The sequence below is a fragment of the Schistocerca cancellata genome, chromosome 3, assembly GCF_023864275.1.
Source record: "Schistocerca cancellata isolate TAMUIC-IGC-003103 chromosome 3, iqSchCanc2.1, whole genome shotgun sequence".
Taxonomy (NCBI): domain Eukaryota; kingdom Metazoa; phylum Arthropoda; class Insecta; order Orthoptera; family Acrididae; genus Schistocerca; species Schistocerca cancellata.
Window position 1 is genome coordinate 900,321,460 of NC_064628.1, and position 22,645 is coordinate 900,344,104.

General features: G+C 42.9%; 1 protein-coding gene across 1 annotated transcript in view; it reads right to left on the reverse strand.

Annotated features, from left to right (window-relative positions):
- The window catches only part of LOC126175974 (WW domain-binding protein 11), a 119,203-nt gene that overhangs the window by 70,511 nt on the left and 26,047 nt on the right, over nucleotides 1–22,645 (reverse strand). Inside the window, exons 2-3 of the mRNA XM_049923074.1 lie at nucleotides 16,172–16,297; nucleotides 5,236–5,333 (exon numbers count right to left, since the gene is read on the reverse strand). Of these exons, the coding sequence (XP_049779031.1) occupies nucleotides 5,236–5,333; nucleotides 16,172–16,297 (224 nt within the window). The remainder of the gene's footprint in view (nucleotides 1–5,235; nucleotides 5,334–16,171; nucleotides 16,298–22,645) is intronic.

Sequence of the window (22,645 nt, forward strand, 5' to 3'; positions counted from 1 at the left end):
AAAGAAGGGAAAGCAGAAAGGTGGAAGGAGTATATAGAGGGTCTATACAAGGGTGATGCACTTGAGGACAATATTATGGAAATGGAAGAGGATGTAGATGAAGATGAAATGGGAGATACGATACTGCGTGAAGAGTTTGACAGAGCACTGAAAGACCTGAGTCGAAATAAGGCCCCCGGAGTAGACAACATTCCATTGGAACTACTGACGGCCTTGGGAGAGCCAGTCCTGACAAAACTCTACCATCTGGTGAGCAAAATGTATGAAACTGGCGAAATACCATCAGACTTCAAGAAGAATATAATAATTCCAATCCCAAAGAAAGCAGGTGTTGACAGATGTGAAAATTACCGAAATATCAGTTTAATAAGTCACAGCTGCAAAATACTAACACGAATTCTTTACAGACGAATGGAAAAACTAGTAGAAGCCGACCTCGGGGAAGATCAGTTTGGATTCCGTAGAAATACTGGAACACGTGAGGCAATACTGACCTTACGACTTATCTTAGAAGAAAGATTAAGAAAAGGCAAACCTACGTTTCTAGCATTTGTAGACTTAGAGAAAGCTTTTGACAATGTTGACTGGAATACTCTCTTTCAAATTCTAAAGGTGGCAAGGGTAAAATACAGGGAGCGCAAGGCTATTGACAATTTGTACAGAAACCAGATGGCAGTTATAAGAGTCGAGGGACATGAAAGGGAAGCAGTGGTTGGGAAGGGAGTAAGACAGGGTTGTAGCCTCTCCCCGATGTTATTCAATCTGTATATTGAGCAAGCAGTAAAGGAAACAAAAGAAAAATTTGGAGTAGGTATTAAAATCCATGGAGAAGAAATAAAAACTTTGAGGTTCGCCGATGACATTGTAATTCTGTCAGAGACAGCAAAGGACTTGGAAGAGCAGTTGAACGGAATGGATGGTGTCTTGAAGGGAGGATATAAGATGAACATCAACAAAAGCAAAACAAGGATAATGGAATGTAGTCTAATTAAGTCGAGTGATGCTGAGGGAATTAGATTAGGAAATGAGACACTTAAAGTAGTAAAGGAGTTTTGCTATTTGGGGAGCAAAATAACTGATGATGGTCGAAGTAGAGAGGATATAAAATGTAGACTGGCAATGGCAAGGAAAGCGTTTCTGAAGAAGAGAAATTTGTTAACATCGAGTATAGATTTAAGTGTCAGGAAGTCATTTCTGAAAGTATTTGTATGGAGTGTAGCCATGTATGGAAGTGAAACATGGACGGTAAATAGTTTGGACAAGAAGAGAATAGAAGCTTTTGAAATGTGGTGCTACAGAAGAATGCTGAAGATTAGATGGGTAGATCACATAACTAATGCGGAAGTATTGAATAGGATTGGGGAGAAGAGAAGTTTGTGGCACAACTTGACCAGAAGAATGGACCGGTTGGTAGGACATGTTCTGAGGCATCAAGGGATCACCAATTTAGTATTGGAGGGCAGTGTGGAGGGTAAAAATCTTAGGGGGAGACCAAGAGATGAATATACTAAGCAGATTCAGAAGGATGTAGGTTGCAGTAGGTACTGGGAGATGAAGAAGCTTGCACAGGATAGAGTAGCATGGAGAGCTGCATCAAACCAGTCTCAGGACTGAAGACCACAACAACAACAACATTGAGGTCGAAGCTGAGTGTTGCGTATAACAAGTGTAGGTGAAACCAAGTTAATTGTTAGATGTTTTTACTGGCCACCTGATTCTGCTGTGACAGTTCTAGAGTCATTCAAAGAAAATTTATGGTCAATAGCACGTAAATACCCATTTCATGCAATAATGGTTGGAGGCAGGACTTTAACCTGCTGAGTATAGACTAGGATGTCTATGCATTCAATACATGGGGAGGGGGAGTACAGACAGACAGTGATGCGAAATACTTCTGAACATGTTTTCTGAAAATTGTCTTGAGCAGCTAGCTCACCAGGCCACATGCATCAATAATATTTTAGACCTTGTAGCTACATATAGGCCAGACCTTATTGAGAATGTCAGTATAGAAACAGGGAGTAGCAATCATGATGTCATTATAGCGACAGTGATTATGAAAGTTAATAAATTAGTTAAGAAAGCTAGGACATTGTTTCTGCTAGATAGAGCATATAAGCAGTTATTAACATCTCACTTAGACATTAACATCCCACTTAGACAGTGAATTGGCATCACTTAGTTCCAGTAAAATGGATGCAGAGGAATAATGGGTAAAGTTTAAGCAGATTGTAAATCGTGGTCTGGAGAGTTGTGTGCCTACTAAGTGGATAAAAAAATAGAAAAGACTCACCATGGTTTCATAACTAAATTCAGCGGGTGCTGAGGAAGCAGAGGCTGTCGCACTCTTGGTTCAAAAGAGAATGCATAAATGACGACAAGTGACAGGCAGAGAACCAAGAAAATTCTGATTGTATGTAAAATCGCTATGCAGGTCTAAGGCTTCCATTCAGTCCTTTGTTGACTTATCTGGCACGCCAGTTAAAGACAGCAAAATGAAAGCTGAAGTTTTCAATTTCATATTCAAGAATAGTACAAACATACTGTCATTTGACCATCGGACAGAATCCCATATGGACAACACAGTAATAAGTGTATCCGGCACAGAAAAACAGCTGAAGGATTTGAAAGTAAATAAATCACCAGGTCCACATGGAATCCCAGTTCACTTTTACAAAGCGCACTCTATGGCTCTGGCCCCTTACCTAACTTGCATTTATCGTGAATCTCTCACCCCGCACAAAGTCCCAAGCAACTGGAAAAAATCACAGGTGACTCCAGTATATAACAAAGGTAAAAGGGGACTGATGTTGTTCTCTGTATACATAAATGATTTGGCCGACATGGTGAGCAGCAATCTGCAGTCGATAGCAGATGATGCCATGGTGTACGGTAAGGTGTCAAAGTTGAGTGATTATAGGCTGCTACAAGACGACATAGACAAAATTTCCAGTTGGTGTAGTGAATGGCAGTTAGCCTTAAATGTGGAAAAATGTAAGTTAATGCAGTTGAGTAGGAAGACCAAACCTGTAACATTCTGATGCAGTATTACCAGTGTCCTGTGTGACACTGTCAAGTCATTTAAATATATGGGCATAACGTAGCAAAGAGGTATGAGGTGGAATGAGCACATGAAAACTGTGGTACAGAAGGTGAATGAAAACTGTGGTACAGAAGGTGAATAGTCAACTTCACTTTATTGGGAGAATTTTAGGAAAGAGTGGTTCACCTGTAAAGGAGACCGCATATAGAATGCTGGTGGATCTATTCTTGAGTACTGCTCAAGTATTTGGGACCCGGACCAGGTAGGCACTGAAGCAATTCTGTAGTGGGTTCCTAGATTTGTTACCGGTAGGTTCAAACAACATATAAGTGTTATGGAGGTGCTTGCTTTGGGGACACAAACAGGAATCCCTGGAGGGAAGGCAATGCTCTTTTTGAGCAACACTATTGAGAAAATTTAAAGAACCGCTACTTGAAGCTGACTGCTGAGTGATTCTATTGCTGCCAACATACATTGCGCATAGTGATCACAAGGATAAAATATGAGAAATTAGTGCTCTTACGAAGGCATACAGTAAGTCGTTTTTTCCTCACTCTGTATGCGAGTGGCACAGGAAAGGAAATGACTAGTAGTGACACAGTGTATCCTCCGCCATGCACCATATGGGTAGCTTGCGGAGTAGTATCTATGTAGATGTAGAGAGAGAGAGACTGGGTCCAAGAGAGAGTCCTCATCCATTCTAGGGCTAATGATGTAGATTGTGGCAATGTTTTATATCGCTTTCTGGTTTCACCTTAAGGCATATACCTTGCTATCTCCTTTTTTAATTTATGAATACAGTGCGATCAAGGATGCAGACTGCATGGTTGCTCTGCAGTTGGCACATCCGCATAGATCCTGTTTGTGCATATCTGAACCACATTTCCCACATGTTGCTTGCCCTTTGCATCAGATGGTACTGTGGCCGCATTTCTGGAATATATAGAGGACGACGACACAGGCTCTGATATAACCCAGCAGCTTACATGAATTTAACACCTGAATAAAAGCTGAAGGTACTTGTTAATTCTCTTGATAGCTCCTTCTATCTCAGTCACATTTATTTTTCCACCCATTCTGTAGTTCCTGTACTAAATGCAATACACTGATATATTGCAAAATGCCCTGACCAAAAGTTAATACAGCATAAAAAGAAGACTTCATAGGACATTTCAAATTCAGTAATGCAGTTGCTCGGAATGAAGTTGATATCTACATTAAATGTGTTCCATTGCAAATTTGTTTATTTTTTTATTTATTTTTTTAAATATAGAAAGAGAATAATCAATGACACTTTCATCTATCTTCCAATAACCCAAAATACATTTACTAGACACTATATGCGGCTTGTTAATGTTAATGACATTCTGATCTGATGAAATTACCAGAAGAATGGCATATAGGCTTTCTTATTAGGCTGCATGTGAATGTTCACAAGTTGTCTGCTCAATCTGCAGGGAGTCCTATTATAAGAAGTAATAGCCTCCCACAAAGAAATGGGGAGATGATAGTCATTCCAGACTGAGCCACACTTTTTGGAACAAACCTAACATAACTACACTGATGCAAGTTCCTCAGGCTGCTGCCCATTTAGTGGCCTCAGAAGCATCCATGCCATGGTGCACAGCTTACCTCAAGACTTTTCTGAGAGAGGGACAGGGTTGCACCATCCTCTTGACATACCCAGACACTTGGTTTTGCTACCAATCATAGCTTGTATGGTACCATTTCCAGCAGCTCTTCTTTCCATCATCTCTCAGTCTACTGGTTCAACAGCTATGCAGTAGTTCATATGGGAGCAGCCAAGTTCAACAGCATGCTCCTTTTGGCCTTACATCATCTTGCTTGTGTCTCTTAAAGAGTCCAACTTGCCCTATTTCCAAACAGAATGCTACATATTTCCCCTCTTTTTGTAACAGAAGAAGGTAGCTACAAATCATCTGAACTATTCTCTCTTCTGGATGCAGCTAATGAGCTGCTCTGTGAGCAGTGAGAGAAGAGCAGATGAGAAAGTTTTTTTCTCTGCTCCATTGTCTTGAAGGTACAATTCTGTCTCTGTGGCATTAATTGCATAAATCTTATCTTACATCTTGTACTCATCTGTCAACAACTGTGCAACTGTGTTTAGAGTGTTGGTATATTCACCGTGTAAATTAAGCAAACAACTGGTATAATTTATGTTCTATACTTACATACATTGTCAACACTCGCTCCAATGTCTCCTTTAACTTCTTTCTCTTGTCTTTTAAAACTTTCTCATTTAGAGGTGGTGGATGCAGAACATTGTACTCTGAAATAAAATAACGTAAAGCATACATAAACCACAAGCTATCAAAATAATCCACAGCACCATAACATAACATTACACCATATGATAAAACACAAAACAGTACACTAACACAGCTTTTTGTATAATGGAATACTGCTTCTACAGAAAGCGTTAAAGATCAAAACCATGCTTTACAAATTTTCCAGTGAAAAGTATAGATAAGCAATATAATTATACTTGTAAGAATTTAGTTGATGGTACTCTACTATGACTGTAGACTTTCTAACACAAGGGACCCAATATGTCCCCAATGAGGTAATGTCGGAAGTAAAACTAGTGTAGAGTGTACCAAGAGGATATACGATTTGGCCATTACTACTCACATCATCAAGAATAACAACATTGGTAGACCCCTGTCCACTGGAAAAGACAATGGTCAAAAAGTGTTACAAAATACGGAAAGACTTACTGATTATTTGAGATTAGTACAAAGATAACAAAGGATTCTCAATAATACGCAGATGTAATTTAATTCCTTTTAAAATATCCACAGATCAGAGTGTCTGAAAGCACAGCATATAAAAACTCATTACAGTCAATCACAATGTGAAATACTTTACTGAACGCAATGCCTACTCATTCAAGGGCAGTGTTACTCAATCTGAAATCTTTGCCAAATAGTATTAACAACGTGGTAAAGGTTGAAAGTAGATTGAAATGTATCAACTTTTTCTTTTTTAATTACTGCAAAAGCATCACAGACATGTTCAATAAACTCCAGTGCAGAAACATAAGACACTATACACCACGAATACAATTAAACTTGAATATAACTGTGACAATAAAACTGGAGCAAATCACAGTTATTTCAGTTTTTCATAGCAGACACCATTCACAAGCAGAATGCGAGGGGATGAAAAGTAATATTCCTACCTCATTCCAATGACTAAAACCATATAAAAACAATTTTAAAATATTGAAATGTGCATTTTCTACCACCCATCGAAAAACTCTGCATTATTCTACAACCAATGTTTGAAGGTTAATGAATCTAATGACTACTGACACACAAGTCACTAAAGAAACAATACCATCTAACAGACAACTAAGACCAAGAGATTCACAACAGTCATAACTGATATATTATTTGGCAAACAGCTAATGATCTGTATGAAACAATATAGGTTAACACATACAATACTTACAAAGCCAATTTCTAAAAACAGAAATTGCTAAGTTGTTGTGTATTCTTCCCTTATTCATCAGTGATCTGCCAATGTGGAGTAATTAAAACAGAGTGAAGTGGAACAGAATGCACACTTGACAAAGGCAGCACGTGGACATGCTACATCATTTTTGGTGTACTGGCAATGCAGCAGACCAGTTTCCAGAGTCACAGTGACCATGCTGTCAACATCTCCGTCACAAGCTAGTTCACTCTGCTGCATTTTAATCACTTCATTGAAACTCCATGTTTGTACTTAGGCAAAGAATTATGACTAAATACTGCAGGTGTTAATTCAACGCACCATTCAACCTGACCAAATCAGATTTCTTACAAATTTGGCGCATTTGGGAATCCAGATAAGAGATTAAAAACTACCAATTTGCACAGGTATATGACAATTGTGGAGAAAGTTGCAGGCCTGCAAAGTACTGGAACTGTGTAAGTTTAAAATGTCTGTCTCTAAGGATGTAAGATTATGTTTTAACATACCGTCGACACTGAGGTCATTAAGAGATCGAGCACAAACCCGGATTGTTTCGAGGATCGGGTGTAAAATCACCCATGCCCTTTGAAAAGAACCACCTTGACATTTGCAATTTAGAGTAATCACAGAAAAACCTAAATCTGGACGACTGGATGGAGAATTGAACCATTGCCCTGCCGCATACGAGTCTAGTGTTCTAACTCTAGTACCTTCCACCGCGGAAGTCGAACACGCGGCAGAACAAATGGACGTGGTCAGCCCATAGAGGGCTCCGCCTCCGCGGCGGCTATTCCGCGCAGCGAGGGCGCCACTGCTAAGCCACGTGCAGACAGCGGCCAATAGCCGCTCCCTCCGGTTTCGTATATACGGACCCGCTCTGCCCTAGTCCAGCCAGTCTGATACTCACACTGGATTTCGTTTCTATCTCGGCGGTACTGCGTTCTGGTCGTTGCTCGTTGTTGACATTTGCCTGGCTCTGGTTCCGAATGGATTTTCGTTTGGTGTTTGGTGTTGTGGTTTCCACAAGCCTCCGTTGTTTATCTCTTCCTTGTTGTGTCGCTCATAGTCGGTCGTGGTCTGTTGTTGTCAGTTGTCGTTGGTCTGTCGTCCGACTCGTCCTGTGTTTATCCGGTGGTGCGTGCTCACCGCCGGCGGCTTCCCCGTCTGGCGGCTCCGAACCGCAGCCCAAGGCGTTCCCGCTGTTGGTTGTGGTTACTACATTTGGCGACAAGGTAAACGGAACATAGGAGTATGGAAGAGAAATTACTCACTCTCTTAGAGCAACAGCAGCAGCTCATGCAGCAGCAGCAGCAGCAGTTGGAGGTCTTACAGACCTCACTGCAGTTGCTCACGGACAGGGTCAATAAGCGGGATTCCCTCCCACCTCTTTCCCCAGGTGCCCCGCTTTCAGACACGTTCCCACGTCCACTCTCGTTCCCACCGTTCAACGATGCAAAAGAGGATTGGGAAACATACCTGCATCGTCTGAAGCAATATTTCACAGCCTTTCAGGTGTCGGGTGACTCTCTGCAGGAGTCATTGTTCTTGTCTTGGGCCTCACCGGACACGTTTTTCTTGTTCCGCAAGTTGGCACTGTTGACCGACCCCGTGGCTCACTCCTTTCACGAGATCTGTGTGTTGCTAACTAACTATTATTCCCAGCACTACCACGTGGTTGCGTCTCGCTAGGAATTCCATCAATACCACAAGCAGCCGGGTCAGTCCTACCGTTCCTGGGTGACGGATCTGCAAGGCCTCAGCCGCAAAGGCAACTTCACGTGCACCAATCAGCAGTGCAAGGCGTCATATGCAGATTCGTTAATTCGGGATATGGTCATTCAACTGGCACCCAATCCAGAGGTTCGCACTGCGGCGTTAAAGTTGGACAACCCCTCGTTGGAAGACATTCTACGTTTTGCCCATTCCTTCGAAATTGCTCAAGTGGCGAACAAACGTCTCATGGCGCGGCCCCAGGTGGCAGCGGTCGAGTCCACTTCCCGCTCCACTCCTTATCGCCGTCGACGGGGCGCAGTCTCCAGAGGGCACCGCTGTCGAGATTCCTCGCTGTCTGACGTCTCTATGGCATCCGAACCGCCAGTCGCCCCTCGACGTCGGCCGCATGGCCCCCTCCCGTCGTGCCCCCAGTGCTTCTCGGCCCACACTCAAGCTGACTGTCCCCATCGCTGGAAGACCTGTTCGCTCTGTGAGAAAGAGGGCCACCTTCGATCTGTCTGTCGTAGCCGCCGACCCACCCCCGTCCCGCCCCTGCGGGCCAACAGGAGGCCGTCCATGCTTTACACGCAGTCGCCCCTCGGACCGACACATTGGCTCAAAAGTTATTCCTCACCCTACGCATCTTTAACGAGGACGTCCGTTTCCAGTTTGATACGGGGGCCACAGTTTCTTTGGTCAATCTGACGATGTATGCACGTCTCGGGTCTCCAGAATTGTCCCCACACTTTCGGAGGTTGGTCGCCTACGGCGACGATTCCATCCCTCTCTGTGGGCAGTTTTCTATCATGGTCATCTACAAAAACTTTCCCCGGCCGCTTACCCTATTTGTGGTGGAACACCCGTCGGCTTCGAACATTTTTCGACTAGATGCGTTTACATGGTTTGGCTTTTCCATTCAAGACGAAGTGCAGTTCGTTTCAACTACGGTTCCGTTTCAGGACCTAGACGATCTGTGCGCGTCCTTTTCCTCCCTGTTTTAGGCAGACCTGGGCTGCGCTTCCGATTTCCAGGCACACATCACTTTACTGCCGAACGCACGGCCTCACTTTTGTCGGGCTCGGCCTATCCCGGTAGCTTTGTGTGCGGCCGTCAACCAGGAACTCGATCGGCTCCAGGCAGTGGGGGTTATTGAGGCAGTACAATCGATTGCCTGGGCAACGCCCTTAGTGGTCATCACGAAACCCAATGGATCGCTTCATCTTTGTGGGGATTTTGGGGCTACGGTCAACGCTCAGTCTTTGGTCGAAACTTATTCCATTCCTCAACAGGAAGACCTTCTCGCTAAACTGGCAGGTGGCGAGTACTTTTCTAAGATTGATCTGGCAGAAGCCTATCACCAATTTCCGTTGGATGAGGAATCGCAGGCAATCGTCGTCATCAACACGCCTTTCGGTCTCTATAAATACAAGCGTCTTCCGTTTGGCGTTTCGTCTGCCCCTGCGATTTTCCAGCGGTATCTCGAGCAACTTACGCAACCAATTCCGGCTTGTGTCAATTACCTCGATGATATCTTAGTCACGGGGCGCACGTGCCAGGAACATCTGGGCAACCTCAGTACCTTATTTCACGCCCTGCAGGCTGCGGGTTTACGTTCTCGACTGGAGAAGTGCAGTTTTTTTCAACCGGAAGTGGAGTACTTTGGACATTGACTCAGTAAAGATGGCATTCGCCCTTCGGACTGCAACATTGCAGCCATCGATGCCCTTCCCCGCCCACAAAACTTATCCGAACTCCAGGTATTTTTGGGGAAAGGCACTTATTACTTAACGTTCTTACCCCAAGCCGCCCACGTCGCGCATCCCCTAAATCGCCTGCATCGCAAAGGGTACCTTACACATGGACTTCTGCCTGCGATCAGGCTTTCACCCGCCTGAAGACAATGCTGAAATCTGCCCCTTGCCTGATGCCTTTCTCTCCGGATCGTCCCTTGGTGGTGGCGGCCGATGCCTCAGCGTACGGGATTGGGGCAGTCCTGGCACACAGGAATGAGGATGGGTCGGAACAACCTGTGGCATATGCATCCAAGACATTAACCCCAGCGCAAAGGAATTACTCTCAGATCGAAAAGGAGGCTCTTGCCATTATTTTTGCAGTTCACAAATTTCACATTTACCTCTTCAGGGCACAGTTCACCCTCCTCACGGATCACAAGCCCTTAGTGTGGCTTTTCGGGCCCCATTCGCACCTCCCAGAACGGACGGCTCAGCGTCTTCAGCGCTGGGCGTTGTTCTTGCGTAATTACACTTACACCTTTCGCTATAAGCCCACCAGTCAACACACTAATGCAGATGCCTTGTCCCGTCTCCCAGCAGGACCTGATCTGGCGTTCGACCAGCAGGAAGTCCTGTGCTTCCACATCGACTCTGCCCACCGGGAGACTCTCGATGCATTTCCTCTGACAGCCACACAAGTCGCCCTTCCATGCGCAGGGACCCCATTCTGCGGCAAGTCCTCCGCTATGTGACTCATGGTTGGCCTCCCTACCTTACCCGACATTTGAAAACTGACTTCAGCCCATGGCGTCACATCTCACACAGACTTTCGGTGATGGAGGACGTCCTCCTGTTGTCCACGGACTCTGACGCCCATCGGGTGATCATCCCTCCGGACTTATGCCACCGCGTCCTGCACTTATTACACCGCGGACACTGGGGGATGTCTCGCATGAAGGCGTTGGCTCGATGACATGTCTATTGGCCAGAGATCGATGGAGACAATGAGCACCTGGTCCATGGCTGCACAGTGTGTGTGCGTCATCAGGCTAGTCCTCCACAATCTTTCACGCCCTGGCCAACACCCAGCCAACCCTGGGACAGGATCCATCTCGATTTTGCAGGCCCCTTCTTAGGCTCCTCATCATTGATGCCTATTCCAAATACCCATATGTGGTTCGCATGGCGTCCACCACCACTGACGCCACCCTCACTGCCTTGGCCCAGGTGTTGCCCACTGAAGACCTTCCTCAGACGTTGGTCACAGATAACGGGCCCCAATTCACGGTGTCCTCGTTCCAGACCTTCTGCACCGCTAACAGTATCAAACACATTCGCTCTCCCCCCCCCCCCCTTCCATCCTTCATCCAATGGCGCGGCGGAACGCCTGGTCCGCACTTTCAAACAGCAGCTGATGAAATCAGTGGAGCCGTCGGCCACCACCTCGGCCCTCACCTTGTTTCTAAGCACCTACCGCACTACCCGGTGGCCTTTCATAGTCCTGCCGAACTCCTTCACAGGCGACAACCTCGGATCCTTCTCCACCTGCTGACACCATCCCCTTCTGGGCCCCGCTCTCGCTCCTCCCAGCGCTACGCCCCAGGCAGGGCCGTGTGGGCCCGCTCCTATGGCAGCACACCTGCATGGACGCCCGCTACGGTGAGAGCGGCTCACGGGCGGCGAGTGACGACCATACAGACACAGAGAGGGCTCGAGCGTTGCCACAATAACCAACTCCGCCCTCGGGCCCCTGCCTTGATTCCTCCCCCACCGCCTTCCCTGCTTCCTGGTGCGGACACGTCCCTTGAGGTGGAGCCCTTCCCTTCAACCTCCATCTCCTCGCCGGCTCTGCAGACACCCCTTCCGCCTCGCCGGGGTATAGAGACGACCTCTGACCCCCTGCCCTCTGGTGACACCTTGATGGATGCCGCTGACAGTCTGCCCTCCCCTACCCCAGTGGTCCCTCCGGACATCTCTCAACCCGTGCCCTCGTTCCGCCCACCTCGGCATCGTCCGGGGGCATTTCCGCCCCTATGCACCAATTTCGGGGGGGGAGGGATCTAGTACCTTCCACCGCGGAAGTCGAACACGCGGCAGAACAAATGGACGTGGTCAGCCCATAGAGGGCTCCGCCTCTGCGGCAGCTATTCCGCGCAGCGGCTCTTGCGCAGTGAGGGCGCCACCGCTAAGCCACGTGCAGACAGCGGCCAATAGCCGTTCCCTCCAGTTTCGTATATACGGACCCGCTCTCCCCTAGTCCAGCCAGTCTGGTACTCGCTCTGGATTTCGTTTCTATCTCGGCGGTACTGCGTTCTGGTCGTTGCTCGTTCTTGACATTTGCCTGGCTCTGGTTCCGAGTGGATTTACGTTTGGTGTTTGGTGTTGTGGTTTTCACAAGCCTCCGTTGTTTACCTCTTCCTTGTTGTGTCGCTCATAGTCGGTCGTGGTCGGTTGTTGCCAGTTGTAATTGGTCCGTCGTCCGACTCATCCTGTGTTTACCCAGTGGTGAGTGCTCCACCGCCGGCGGCTTCCCTGTCTGGTGGCTCCGATCCGCAGCCCAATGCATTCCCACTGTTGGTTGTGGTTACTACACTAACTACTGCATCATCTCACTCAGATGTCTGTCTTAACATAAATAACTATAATTCTGTTCTAATCCAGATAAAGCAATGAAATGAATCATTGAAAAAAGTAATGAGTGGACTATTAAAATAATATGCAACATAGTATCTTCCTAATAATTTTCACTCGCAAGGTCACTGACCTCGACCTTGGCCTTTAATATTTCAGAACATCCAGCCTTCAATTTTTTGGAAAAGAAAGAAATATTGTATTACTATAGTATGTTACAATAAACATGGTAAATATGAAGATCAGCACACAAAAGTCTCCACACTCAAAAATTTATTTAATTTTAATTTACATCACTTCTCTCACAACATCCAGTATGCAGTTACGAATCCAGTTTTATGCTCTCTCTAACATCGAGTGGACAATCAAACAATTGGCAATCTAAGTCTGCAACAAAAGCCATTATTTTGATATTGTTTTATCAGGCAATCAGTTTCAACATTCCAATCACATAATTGGGCCTGTTGCATGAATGACACCAAGTACCACACGAGCATGTATAATACAAGTTAAGTCACCAATATTCAAATCTGTTTCTGTAGAGATTCGGACTTCATGAGATACACTATTTATCAAAAGTATCCAGACACCTAGCTGAAAACGACTTAAAAGTTCGTGGTGCCCTCCATGCTGGAATTCAATATGGTGTTGGCCCACCCTTAGCCTTGATGACAGCTTCCACTCTTGCAGGAATATGTTCAATCAGGTGCTGGAAGGTTTCTTGGGGAACGGCAGCCCATTCTTCACGGAGTGCTACACCGAGGAGAGGTATCGATGTTGGTCAGTGAGGCCTGGCACGAAGTCGGCATTCCAAAACATCCCAAAGGTGTTCTATAGGATTCAGGTCAGGACTTTGTGCAGGCCAGTCCATTATAGCAATGTTATTGTCGTGTAACCACTCCGCCAAAGGCCGTGCATTATGAGTAGGTGCTCGGTCTTGTTGAAAGATGCAATCGCCATCCCCGAATTGCTCTTCAACAGTGGCATCAATGTAGGCCTGTGCTGTGATAGTGCCTCACAAAACAAGGGGTGCAAGGCCCCTCCATGAACATGAAAAACACGACCACACCATAACACTACCACCTCCGAATTTTACTGCTGGCACTACACAGACTGGTAGATGACATTCATTGGGCATTCACCATACCCACTCCCTACCATTGGATCGCCACATTGTGTACCGTGATTCGCCACTTCACACGTTTTTCCACTGTTCAGTCATCCAATGTTTACACTCCTTAGTCCAAGCGAGGCGTCATTAGGTATTTACCGGCATCATGCGTGGCTTATGAGCAGCTGCTCGACCATGAAATCCAAGTTTTCTCACCTGTCATAGTACTTGCAGTGGATCCTGATGCAGTTTTGGAATTCCTGTGTGATGGTCTGGATAGATGTCTGCCTATTACACATTACGCCCCTCTTCAACTGTTGGCGGTCTCTATCAGTCAACTGATGAGGTCGGCTTGAATGCTTTTGTGCTGTACGCGTCCCTTCATGTTTCCAATTCATTATCACATCACAAACAGTGGACGTAGGGATGTTTAGGAGCCTGGAAATCTCACGTGCAGACATATGACACAAGTGATACCCAGTCACCTGACCACGTTTGAAGTCCATGAGTTTCACAGAGCATCCCATTCTGCTCTCTCAAGACATCCAATGACTACTGAGGTCACTAATATGGAGTACGTGGCAGTAGGTGGCAGCACAATGCACCTAATAAGAAAAACGTATGTTTTTGGGGGTGTCCGGATGCTTGTGATCACATAGTGTATCTTTAGATATCTTAACTTCGTGAACATGGGTACTCTTCTCACATGTGATGGGAACTCAACTGTAGTCACATGTGTGCTCTTTACACATGTGGCTGCAACTGAGTTGCTGTCACATTTGTGAAGAGCACACATGCTCATGAAGTTCAGATATCTACAGAACCAGATACAAATATTGGTGCCTTGTCTTATACATGCGTGAGTGGTACTCCGTGTCATTCATGCAACAGGTTTGAAGATGACATGACTGGAATGTCAGAATTGGTTGCCTGATGAAACAATATCAAAATATAGGTGGTACAGTATTATTACATTTCATTGACCAGCTGCTGTCCCATGTTCCCGAGCCCAATATGGAGCTACCTTTAAGGAATCGTGTCAAATTTGGCTACGGCATACTCAAACAAAGGCTCAAAACAGCAGCCACCAATAGCAGTCACTATTATTCTAACCAACTGGTGAACATTTCTTGCTGTAAACAGCCAACAAGACAGATTTTTATCTCAACCAGTTTAGTTTGTTACACGGCAGTGGCTTGTTTACTCTAACTGCAGAGTACATGTGCTGTGAAATAGTATTTATAGTTTAGTGGTTTGTAAAAATGGATCTTAAGTCCTTTCATGTTTCCACTTCATTATCACATCACAAACAGTGGACGCAGGGATGTTTAGGAGCCTGGAAATCTCACGTGCAGACATATGACAATCCATTTAAAGAATGAGGTCATGCAAGAGTACAGAGAATTTGAGGAATGTTCGGCAGTGTCAGTACGCAAGTGTCCTAACGTGTTAGTAGGTGGAAAAATTCACAGAAAATGTATAAAGCAAATATTGCAAAATCTTTCTATCCTTACAGGTGTAGCCTTAGTCATCTTAAGTATTTTCACACAGAAGATGTAAGCGAAGATGAAATAACATCTAATCACATACTGGATTCTTTAAATACTAGCCTTCAGTATTTAAGTGAATTGCCTGTGAAGAAAAAGAGGCTTATGTGTGAGAAAAAATACCCAAGTAAAAACTGAAAAAAAGTTGCCTCAGTGTTGGAACATACTTCTGTGGCACAACTAGAAAAAGAAGGGTATGGAAAAAAAATTGCAGGAAGCCAAATAACAGTGCAATTCAGACAGTATGTGTTACAAAATACAAATTTTTAAAGTACATCCAAATAGTTCAAGTACAAGGAGAAACCATGAAAGAATTATCCATTTCAGGTTTCATAAGAGCAGCAAACGAGCAACAGAACATGGTATATTAGTGACACCAAATTCAAAGACATAGAGGTATATTAGTGACACCAAATTCAAAGACATAGATAAAATACTGTGTGAGAAAGCCATTAAACATGTACATGATTTTTATTGTGATCACAATATGAGCTATGTGATGCCAGGAAGAAAAGATTGTTTGTGTGTGTGCGTGTGATCTTGACCAATTGTGTGCATAGTTCAAAGCCAGCTGTAAAAACTGGATTCTCAAAATTTTGAGTTGTGCCCAAAGCACTGTGTTCATATCTCACACCAAAAATTTTAAGTTAACGGTTGAAGAATGTAAATGAAAAGAATTAAAAGTGTGAAGAACACCTCCCAAGTGGGTAGCTGCTTTCAAGAATAAAGACAAATATGTTGCAGGAATTGCCCATGTAACTAACAATGAACACTAATATTGTAAATTTCATAATATGACTAGCCACATAAAAAAATTCTATGTTAAAATTAAGCTTGTTAGGTAACACCCACTTTGAAAAATAAAAATAAAGCAACTTATGCAAAAATTTAATAGAGGAGATAAGCTACGTACCCATTTGATCAATCTTCTCCATTTCTGCAATAAGCTGAACTGGGTCCTTTCCTTTCAGCACTGCTGCTCTGACCATCTGTCTTTGTTTCTTGTTTTTCTTCAGTTCTTTCTTCCTTGCTTCTTTTCCTGAAAAAGAGGCATTTGGTGCAGATAAGCCATGCATGGGAATAGCAAGTTGATACAAGGACATAAATAGCAGAACATAAGTTTTTGCTAACACTACCAAAACAAATCTTTAATGTAGTTTGTATGTAATTTACCACACAAGGGAGACAGGAGTCCTTAATTCAAAACTGTGAGCAGTTGTTTAACATGATGTGTAATTTAAATTGAAGAAATGACAGAGTTAAACATCTCTCAGCATGGAACATTGAGACACAGTTCTGTCTCAGCTGGTTCAGAGAGGCTAAGGTAACAGGGCTCCATGACCTTGTTGAAGGAACCATTCCAGTATTCACCAGTCATCATCATTGCCATAATTCACTTAAGGCAAGGACTTGTGGATGTAGTCATCTTTATTCCCCCCCCCCCCCCCCTCCATCTGTACTATAAGTTGCAATTACTATGGTTAATTCCACCAATTTCACTTTGCAGTATGGATATTCTGGGTGTGTCTCTTGATCTTATTTCCGCAGTATTTCTTTCTAAGGTGTGCTTTATAAACTAGGTGGGGCTAATTGTATGTCTAATAAATTTAGTTTTCTTTTCTGTAATAGAGTCGTCTTACTATCAACATTTCTACTGTTTCTAATATTTTCTCCTTCTTATTTCTCACAAGTTAATCCTTCACAGCTGTAGCTTTACAAACACTAGTTTAACTTATTCTCACATATATATTATACTAACTGCATCCTGTGGCGTTCCTCACAGATAAACAGTTGTTTATAAAGAAATGTTAATGCTGAAACTCACTATCCACACATGTGTGTGCCATCACAAAAGTTACCTCTTGGAGGTGAACTGAAAAGATCGTATGGCATTTTTGGCCAGGATTCCACATCTGAGGTAGGCAGCCGGCTGGTGTAAGTCTTTTTATTTGATATCACTTCCGTGACTGGGGCATCAGTGATGATGAAAACAACACAACAGCCAGTCCCGGAGCGGATTGAATCTCTGGCTGGCTGGGAATATAACCCAGGCCACCTTCATGGCAGTCAACCCCACAGACCACAGCTACTGAGGTAGACATCTCTCAGAGGTATTGAGGAGCAAGCCACTTGTGGCCCAGCAAAGTGCGGAACACCAGAAAAAAAGTTGAGATGATGGGAGAAGCTCACAGAATACACATTATTCACAAATCACTCATTTACTTAAGGAAAAGAAGTACCAGGTGCCCAAGTGGCGAATCGCAAAATGTGTCAGGAAAGGGAGTACATAATTTCACAAGTGTTATTGTGACCTGCCTAGCACAGAAAAGATCTGGCATAATCTGTATCACTTCAGGCAGCGGGATTACATTCATAGTCTCAGATGTTATTGAATTTAGCATATGTTAAAATTCAGGAGTAAGTAAGAAACACATATTTTTTTGTTTTCTCAAAAAAAAAAAAAAAAAATAAATAAATAAATAAATAAATAAAAATTAAAAAAAAATCCTGCCCCAAGATGTAGACCTCCAAAGATGACACTGCAAACACCATTTTGAAGATGCTAATTTCAGAAAATTTTTCTGTAACAGTTCTAGATATTTTTTAAAGAGTTTTTTTATTTGTAAATAATTGTTATGTCATTACAATGTTATCCTCCATTTGGACATATTGGTCAAAGTTCTTTCATTGTTGCCTTTTGAATTTTTTTATAATTTACAGACAAAAACTGTTTTTCAGAAATGCCAGTCCAGAAAAGTTAGATTTTTTCTCTTGATTAGATCATGTAGTACAAGGGCAAGTTATTTATTATCCACAAAGTAGTTATAAAATTTTATTGTAATCAAATAGGAAACTTTCAAGAACATCATTTTTGACATAGTCTCCTTGCATTTCAACGCACTTTGTCCATTGTTGTACAAGCTTCCTGATGCCCTCATGAAAGGTTCTCAGTTGAGCTGCGAGCCCAGAATGCACCGCTTCTTTCACTGCTTCACCAAAGGCAAATTGACGGCCCCTTAATGCCAGCTTGAGTGGACCAAACAAGTGATAGAAGGGGCAATGTTGGGACTATATGGAGAATGATCCAGTACTTCAAATTTGAGTTTCTGGAGCGTTTCAGCAGTGTGGGCAGCAGTATGTGGACAGGCATTGTCGTGCAACAACACAACACCTTTTGACAGCAATCCTCTGCCTTTGCTTCGAATTGCAGGTTTTAGCCTGGCAGTAAGCAGCTCACTGTAATGTTCTCTGTTTATTGTTATGCCTCTTTCCCCATAATGTTCCAGTAATGTATCTTGTGCATCCCAAAAAACCGTAAGCTCCCGTACTGTACGAAAGTCTTCGATGAATCCTTCCGACCACAAAAACAGATCACTGAACGTTGCTCTTCTTTGGTGCAAATAGACAGTGGAGCAGCCGTGATTAGTAGCATGATAGCAATAACGAAACTAACCTAGCAGCTTGAAAATTGCAAAGAAATAACAACAAATAAACAAAGCATGTGTCATCAACGTAAAATGACAGTACTACCAAAATAAACAAAAATATCACTAAATTGCGGATAATAATTTACTTACACTCGTACTTTAGTCTCTGGAAAGGAGAGCTTCCATTTTTAAGTTGTACAGCTTTTATTTTAAAAAATCTTTTCTTTTTTTTTTAATTTCTCATGGGTAATCTATATCTCCACTGAAGTTGTTTCTTACTAATTTCTTTGTTACAACATTTATTTCTATTGTCTTTGTTGCAGTTATTTCTTATCACTTTCTTTGATGCAGTTATTTCTTTTCACTTTCATTGTTGCAGATATTTCTTACACTTTGTTGTAGTTTCTTGTCAGTTCCTTTGTCGCGGTTGTTAATTGCAGGTTTCTGTATTGTAGTTGTTCAATGCTAATTTGTTTACTGAAGAGGTTTCTAAGAAATCCGAGACCATCCAGTGAGTTCTGTTTTCATGAGGAATTTGCCAGTTGACACAGTTGCATTGTGTTTTGAGGAAAGGACTGTTTGAAATGTCTTCTGAGTGGAGTCACAGGAGAGTGAAGTGTGCTGACTATTTGCATATTCATAAAAGAGTGATGTACAAGACGAACAAAAAAACAGATTTTGTTCAGGTTGGGAATAAGTGTTTTCATTTGAAGACTGTTTCAAAGTGAAGATGTTTCCAGCGATGACCTAAATATTTTGACAGAATAAAAACAATGACAGTATCTGAACAAGGTGAAGCCCCCCATGGTGCAGATGATGCAAATTCTGCATCAATAGAGGAAGAATTAAATATCCTGAATCACTGAACTACAGAGGTAGGTGTTAGTCCTGTTAAGAAACCATGGTCAGTGAAGTTGAGTCATAAGCTCTATGCATCAAGAAAGCGCAGAGAAATTACTGAAGCTATGAATGAATACATTACAGCAAAATTGACCACACTCTTCAAAATAGAAATTCCATCTTCACAAGAAAACAAACCAATGCACTCTTGCCAGGAATTTTTCACAAATATCAATTCAGGTGTCGAATACTGTGCATCCTACAGTGAAAACGTGCAAGTTTTAACTATTATTCCACAGATATTTTCAAAGAAAACAATTTTGAGCCATCAGTATCAAAGTACATGGTAGACAACTCTAGAAGTGTGAGGTCTGTAAAAGGAGTCTTTGGAAGACCAGATCCCTATTATGGTCATCCTATAGAAACAGGTCAAATTCAAATAGAGCAGTCATTTTATCTGGAAGGTAAATGGGACTGTTCTCGCCGGAGTGCCAACAAAAAAGACACTATAACTGTAACAGTTGAAGGTCAAAAGGTTGTGAAAGTGAAGAGGTACATGACTGGCAGTACTAAAAAACTTTTGCAGTTAGTAAGGGCAACTATGCAACTTCACATATTGGAAGATCAAAATTTTATGCACTATGACCTAAGCAGGTAGTTCCACACACACACACACACACACACACACACACACACCCCTAGAGTTCCCAGAATGAGATTTTCACTCTGCAGTGGAGTGTGCACTGATATGAAACTTCCTGGCAGATTAAAACTGTGTGCCCGACCGAGACTCAAACTCGGGACCTTTGCCTTTCGCGGGCAAGTGCTCTAACCATCTGAGCTACCAAAGCACGACTCATGCCCGGTCCTCACAGCTTTACTTCTGCCAGCATCTCGTCTCCTACCTTCCAAACTTTACAGAAGCTCTCCTGCGAACCATGCAGGAGAGCTTCTGTAAAGTTTGGAAGGTAGGAGACAAGATGCTGGCAGAAGTAAAGCTGTGAGGACCGGGCGTGAGTCGTGCTTCGGTAGCTCAGATGGTTAGAGCACTTGCCCGCGAAAGGCAAAGGTCCCGAGTTCGAGTCTCGGTCGGACACACAGTTTTAATCTGCCAGGAAGTTTCACACCTAGAGTTGTCCGTTTATGTGTATACTGAGCAAATTTTGAACTTTATGTGATAACTTTGAAGAATTTACTGGAGCACGTGACATATGACACCTTCACTGGGTGTGTGAAGTTATTAGTAGTCTGTGACGTACAGCGAGAGACTTGTTTGTTTTAAGAACGTGGTGACTGGCCTGGAAAGGCAGGACTGTCTTTACAGACACTTTGCCTGGAAGACGTAGCAGATAACTCTGCAGAAAATACATATGCGACATGGGAGGAAAATAAACTAATTAAGAAAATGTTGCCTGTGACAGTTTCATTGATGAACTTGGTAAATGGTCAGTGAAAGCAGTAACACATCAGCATCTGAAGAAATTGCAACAACAATATGTTGCAGAAGTGGAAGGGTGTGTACAGGCTGAAGAACTATCTTTAGTGCTTCACTGTGATTTTGCTGAGAACTGGTCTGTAGTTCTCCTACAAGGAGTAATGACCAGGTTTCAATTTTTACACGAGTGACATATTTTCAAAACAAGAGCACAAGTGTTGCAGTTATAAGTGATGACACAGGACATGACTCAGCATATGCTTTGCTAGCAATGTGCAAAATTCTTCTATTGCAAACAGGGGCAAAATTCTTCTATTGCAAACAGGGGCAGAGAAGATCATCATTATTTCTGATGGTGGTCCCAGTTATTTTAAAAATCGTTACCAGCTGTTTGAACTGAGTAAGTCACTTGTGCCAACTGACTGGATATACAGTGCTACTGGTCATGGGAAGGGGCCTTGTGATGGTGTGGGAGGCCTGCTGGAAGCACCATGCTACAAAACATAATCTTTCTAGACCAAATACAGCTGTGATTCAGAATGCTGAGGATTTTACTAGAGTCGTGAAATCTTACACTTCCACAACCCTCATTCTTTTGTCCAAAGAGGAAATCAAACAATTCCGTGAGCAGAAAACAGAAAAATGGTTCAAACAAACTAATCCTGTGAAAGGAATTCAGAAGACACATTTTAGGACTCAAAGTGATGGGCAAACTCATATTGCACATGCTTTAAAGAGCAAGAAAGAAGAAATTTCGTTTGTTCGGCCAACACCTCAGAAACAGCAGGATAATATTCAGATTTTCAACCTGAGAATGGGAATGTTTGTGGTGTTTGTATAGGACAGACTGGTGGATTGCAGAGATTATAGACACCAGTTGCGAGCTAAAAGAAATTGTAGTGAACTTTATGCTACCACATGGACCAGCTGCTGGTATAGATTTCCAGCTGAAGGACAGCAACAATGCCACCACTGTTCACTTCCTGTTCACAATGTTGTGAAGATTGTAAGTGTTCCAGTTCCTATTGGTTCAACAGAAAGGCTTCACTCTGTATCAAAGGAAGATACTGAAGCAGTGGAACACAATTTTAGTTCATTGACAGGCTAATTGCAGTACAAAACAGAGTGCACAGAAGTTGTATAAATTGAAACCATTAAGTCTGTGGACCTTTCACATATATTTTGGAACCATTAAAAGTGCTTGAAAAATGAGTGTCTTCCTCATCATTCAAATCTTAAATTATGTTAAATAAGGCTAGATTTTGATTTTTATGTGATAATGTGGTAATAAAACAGGTTTTATGTATGGCAAATATTTGAATTTTTTATAAAACCTGTTTAACCTAAAGGTAGTAGCTCTCTTTTTCAGGGAACGTAGAACTATATGGTACAAATCAACAGAAAAAAATCAAAATTTTATGGGTTGGTATTTTTGAAAAAAAAAAATTTCCATAAATTATAAAAAAGTTCAGAACGCTACAGTAAAAGAACTTGGACAGATAAGTCCAAATGGAGGATTTCTTAGTAATCATAAAGCAATTATCTTTCAAATAAAAAAACCAACAAAATATCTAGAACTGTTCCAGAGACACATCGTTTTAAATTTTTTTTTACAAAATTCGCATTCAGGCTTTCATAGACGAGCTCCTTTATAATTTAAGAATGCAATAGTTCCTACCGTTTT